We start from the raw sequence: 3,871 nt of genomic DNA, 5'->3' as shown, positions 1-3,871 counted from the left end.
ATAAGTCCCTGTGGACGGGGCACGTGAACAAGACGATTCATAATAACATAAAATCTAACCACACTCAAATCTAAACTAGCAGTTTTACAGTAGAGATCACTGGTTCCCCATCTAAGGGTCACAACGTCTGACTTTCCTTTAATATATTTCTTTCTTGTAAAGTCAGAAATAGGCCTACCTCTTCAGTCTTTTAAACTCCTCCAAATCAAACGATATGAGAATGAATATTCACTCTCTGTGAACTGCTCAAAACTAATGTCCACACAATAGGCCCTAACTTGTGATGAGGTGTGTCACAGGTAGATATTGCTAATTTTAAGGGTTCACAAGCCAAACAGATTGGGAACCATTGATATTAAGCAAAGAGCACAGCAAACATACCTGACAGACAAGAAAGGCACAAGTTTACTCACACTCATCTACATCCTGGTCTGAGTCCACGTCTTGATGCATGTTGCTAAGGCCACTGGAGGGCACACTCTCCTGCTGCTGCTGCTCTTTAAGGCTTCCCTCTTCAGCCTCTGTGTGGTTCAGGTCCAACGACTGGAGAGGGCTGAAGTCAGGAGATGAGAGGGGGCTTACATCTGTCACTGTGTCTTCTGACTCCTCTGTACGGCCGATAGGCACATCCTGAGATCCTGCTGAGCCCACTCGAGTCCCTCTCCCACCAGGGGATACAGAAGGTTTGTTGGGCCTGGGAAAGGTGGGGGATTCTAAACTGCTTCTCCCATTGCTACTGCTAGAGGAGCTCTCTGAGTCTATGTCTACGCTGCTCTCAGTTGAAGTGGGGGATGGACTTCGGGTGCCCCGATTTCTTATCAGTTTTTTGGGAGATTGTTTATTTCTTCCTTTCAAGCCTGAGAGTTTGGATGGCAATGCTTCTTCTTCAGACTCATTTGGACTCTGGCTGTACATATCCTTATTATCTACCTCTCTGGCCTCAGCCAACAAAGCCATAAACATTCCCTTTGGCCTTTTAGAGCGCAAACTAGAGTCTTCCTCACTATCACTGCTATTATTGATGGCTTTATCTGATGTACAGGCAACAGATGATACAGCAGACGGCCTGCTCTTCTCTTCTTCCTTTGATTGACAGCTGTTCTCCTTCCTTTCTGCTCTGTTGCTGACTGGCTTCAGGTTTTTTTTTGTCCCATCAGTTCTCAGGGACCAGCCACTTTTTGTATTTTCAGTCTGTTTTGCATGAAGGCTCTCATGTGCTGGTGGGCTCTCCTTTTCAGCCTTCAAACTTTTCTCCAGCTGTTCCCCTCCATCTCTGCTGCTATCATCACAGTCACTGTCGAAAAACGAATGATCCACTTCACCTTCTAGCTCCCCGGGGCTAAACATGGCAGTCTTCCTAACACATTGAACCTGTAAGGCAGTGTAAGATTAAGACGTTAGATTATTTAAAAGTTAAAGAACAGTGCAGTGGTTTTTCATGTTTAAACCATGCCATACTAGTGTGTCTAATAGATTGCATTTCTTTCTACCACTCCACTGCATCCACTGGGTTTAATTCAGTTCCATACAACATGAAAATAAGTTAATTATTATTTTCATTATTATAATATATTAAGTTAGTAATTTAAACTTGCTTAAGTTGTGTAACCCATCCAGAGAGAAAATCAAGTCTGCATTCATTTTTGTGACATTACTGCTGTGAGCTATCAGTTAAGACTTTTAGAGCTGCACTTATGCATACTTGACAATAATGTAGCATTGGAAAAAACAAACATTCTCTGTGATGGAATACACATCTCAAGCAGGTTTCAAGATTTCGCTAATTAATTGACAAACCATAAATATTGCACATGATTTGTCGTTAAGGAGACAAAACCGACAAACACATTAGCATGCATGGTCCTTCCACGGTGTATTTTATCCAAAAGATAATTAATAACAAAACAAAAGAACAAATATAGCTATCTAAATGTAGCTAGCAGTGTCTGTAACGTTAGCTAGCTTAATCAAATTTAGCAAGATATTTGGACAGACAAGCTATGGTAACGGTACTTTCCAACCTTTTACCCACCATGAAGTTAAGGCATCCTTTAAACCTAGAACACACACTTGATAACGTTAGCTAGCTAAAGTATGCTAGCTAACTCAGTCCAAATATGTACGTTTAGGTTAACGTTAGCTAACTTTAGCTGTATGACAACAATATATTACCTTGTGAAGGGTCACACGTGTTACAGTTGAATTTACTTATTTAAAGAGGATGTGTTCCGTTGAGAAGACAAGTAAATGAAACGCAAAGTTACATTAAAAACATTTTTTTTGTTAGCGGGCTACAGCTGGCTGCTGTCAGCGTGACATGCAGCCTTGTAACTAGGCAACGTCACTTCCTGGCAACAGCTGCTCTGGTGCAGAGCCTCTCTCTTAATACATCCATGGTGCAGAGAGCAGTAATGTTGTGCGTCAACTGTTACATTTGGTCTGTCAATGCGAGACGGGACTGTTACATTAAAATTTGCTCTTTTATTTTAAAACAGATATTTTGTACGTTTTTTATTGTATAGTATCGTTTCATTTTCTATTAAAGTTTCCTGACTTGTGCAATAATTTAGCTTTTTAGTCCTCTTATTTTTATTGTTGTACAAATTCCTTGTATGTGAAAACCTACATGGCAATAAACCTGATTCTGATTCATGTTATATTGTGTTTGTCTGTGTTGTAAGCAAATAATTCTTGGGTGACAGACATTTGGCTCTTGAGCAGCTTAATAATAATGCAGTGATTTGCCTTTTATTTAGCTAAAGGTTTATACTACTAAAACATATCAAGAATCAGAACCAGTAGAGGAAAAGACCAGAGGTCATTTAGTTTTCCTCGGGGATATATTATGCCAAAGTAACTGCTCCCCCTAGTGCATACCCATTAACAAGAAAGGGGATTATGTGAAGGCGCGTCCCCTGACATTATAATTTGTCACGGGTTTTCTCTTAATGACATTGTTAGACCTAGAAATGACAAACACCAGTGAAATGCCAATGTCCTAGGACAATAGGACTTGGGTGAATCTATCGTATAAACCTGTGTCTGGTCACTGTCATAGCATTTACATGCCTATGCAGGATGGGTAGAGATGGGGATTGGATGGGGGTTATTTCTGTGGTAGTCCAAAACTAACACAATACACCCATTGAGAAGAAATCACAAAGAGTATCAAAAAGTTTCTGCAAAATGAACCGTCCGGTCAAAGCTATAAAAACTTTTAAGAAAACTCAACATTTATGCCTACTGGTGAGAAGAGAAAATCATCCATTTGACTTGGACAACCGACTGGTTGTGAAAACTCAATTACACGGCGTGATTGCTTTTCAATAATGGGCTGTGTCAGACAGGCTGCATTCAGGCACAGCTTCTTCTCTACACTAGAGTGGGACCAAGGGCACCTGGGTGTCCTTTAAATGTTTCTATGAGGTCCACAGCTAAATGATAATTCTTATTTCACTGTATTTATTCACTAGCAAATGTATATATACACTGTATTACAGAATGTATATGAATTAGTTGTTTCTGAAGTTTTTAATCTTCTTTACAAATAAATACAAAACAATAATAGGAGTCCATAAAAAAACATTTGTCCAATGGATGTTTGGGGCTTGTGTTATTTGGTAGTCTGTAATAGGGATGCAACTATTATTTTATTGTCTATAAAATGTCATAACATTGTGAAAAAGGCCCATTATAATTTGCAATATAAAAGTATCAAGTCCTCAGAATATTTGGCATGCTTTTGCTTAAAAAATGGCCAAAACGATTAATATATTTATAGTATATTTATAATATAATAGCTGTCTATTAATCAACTAATCAGTTCAGCTCTGTAACTTAAAGAAATTTGAATAAGGAACAAAGAAAAATG

At 38.9% G+C, this 3,871-nt stretch overlaps 1 protein-coding gene across 4 annotated transcripts in view; it reads right to left on the bottom strand.

Moving 5' to 3' along the window:
- Window positions 1-2,337, bottom strand: part of cfap97 (cilia and flagella associated protein 97) — a 9,260-nt gene extending 6,923 nt beyond the window's left edge. For all 4 annotated transcript variants that reach the window (XM_078261174.1, XM_078261159.1, XM_078261167.1 and 1 more), the window contains exons 1-2: window positions 2,173-2,337; window positions 414-1,371 (exon numbers count right to left, since the gene is read on the bottom strand). In XM_078261174.1, the coding sequence (XP_078117300.1) occupies window positions 414-1,347 (934 nt within the window). In that variant the 5' untranslated portion in view covers window positions 1,348-1,371; window positions 2,173-2,337. The remainder of the gene's footprint in view (window positions 1-413; window positions 1,372-2,172) is intronic.
- Window positions 2,338-3,871: the final 1,534 nt, after the last annotated feature.

The sequence above is a fragment of the Sander vitreus genome, chromosome 2 (genome assembly GCF_031162955.1).
Source record: "Sander vitreus isolate 19-12246 chromosome 2, sanVit1, whole genome shotgun sequence".
NCBI lineage: Eukaryota > Metazoa > Chordata > Actinopteri > Perciformes > Percidae > Sander > Sander vitreus.
This window is presented reverse-complemented; position numbering and strand designations above follow the sequence as displayed.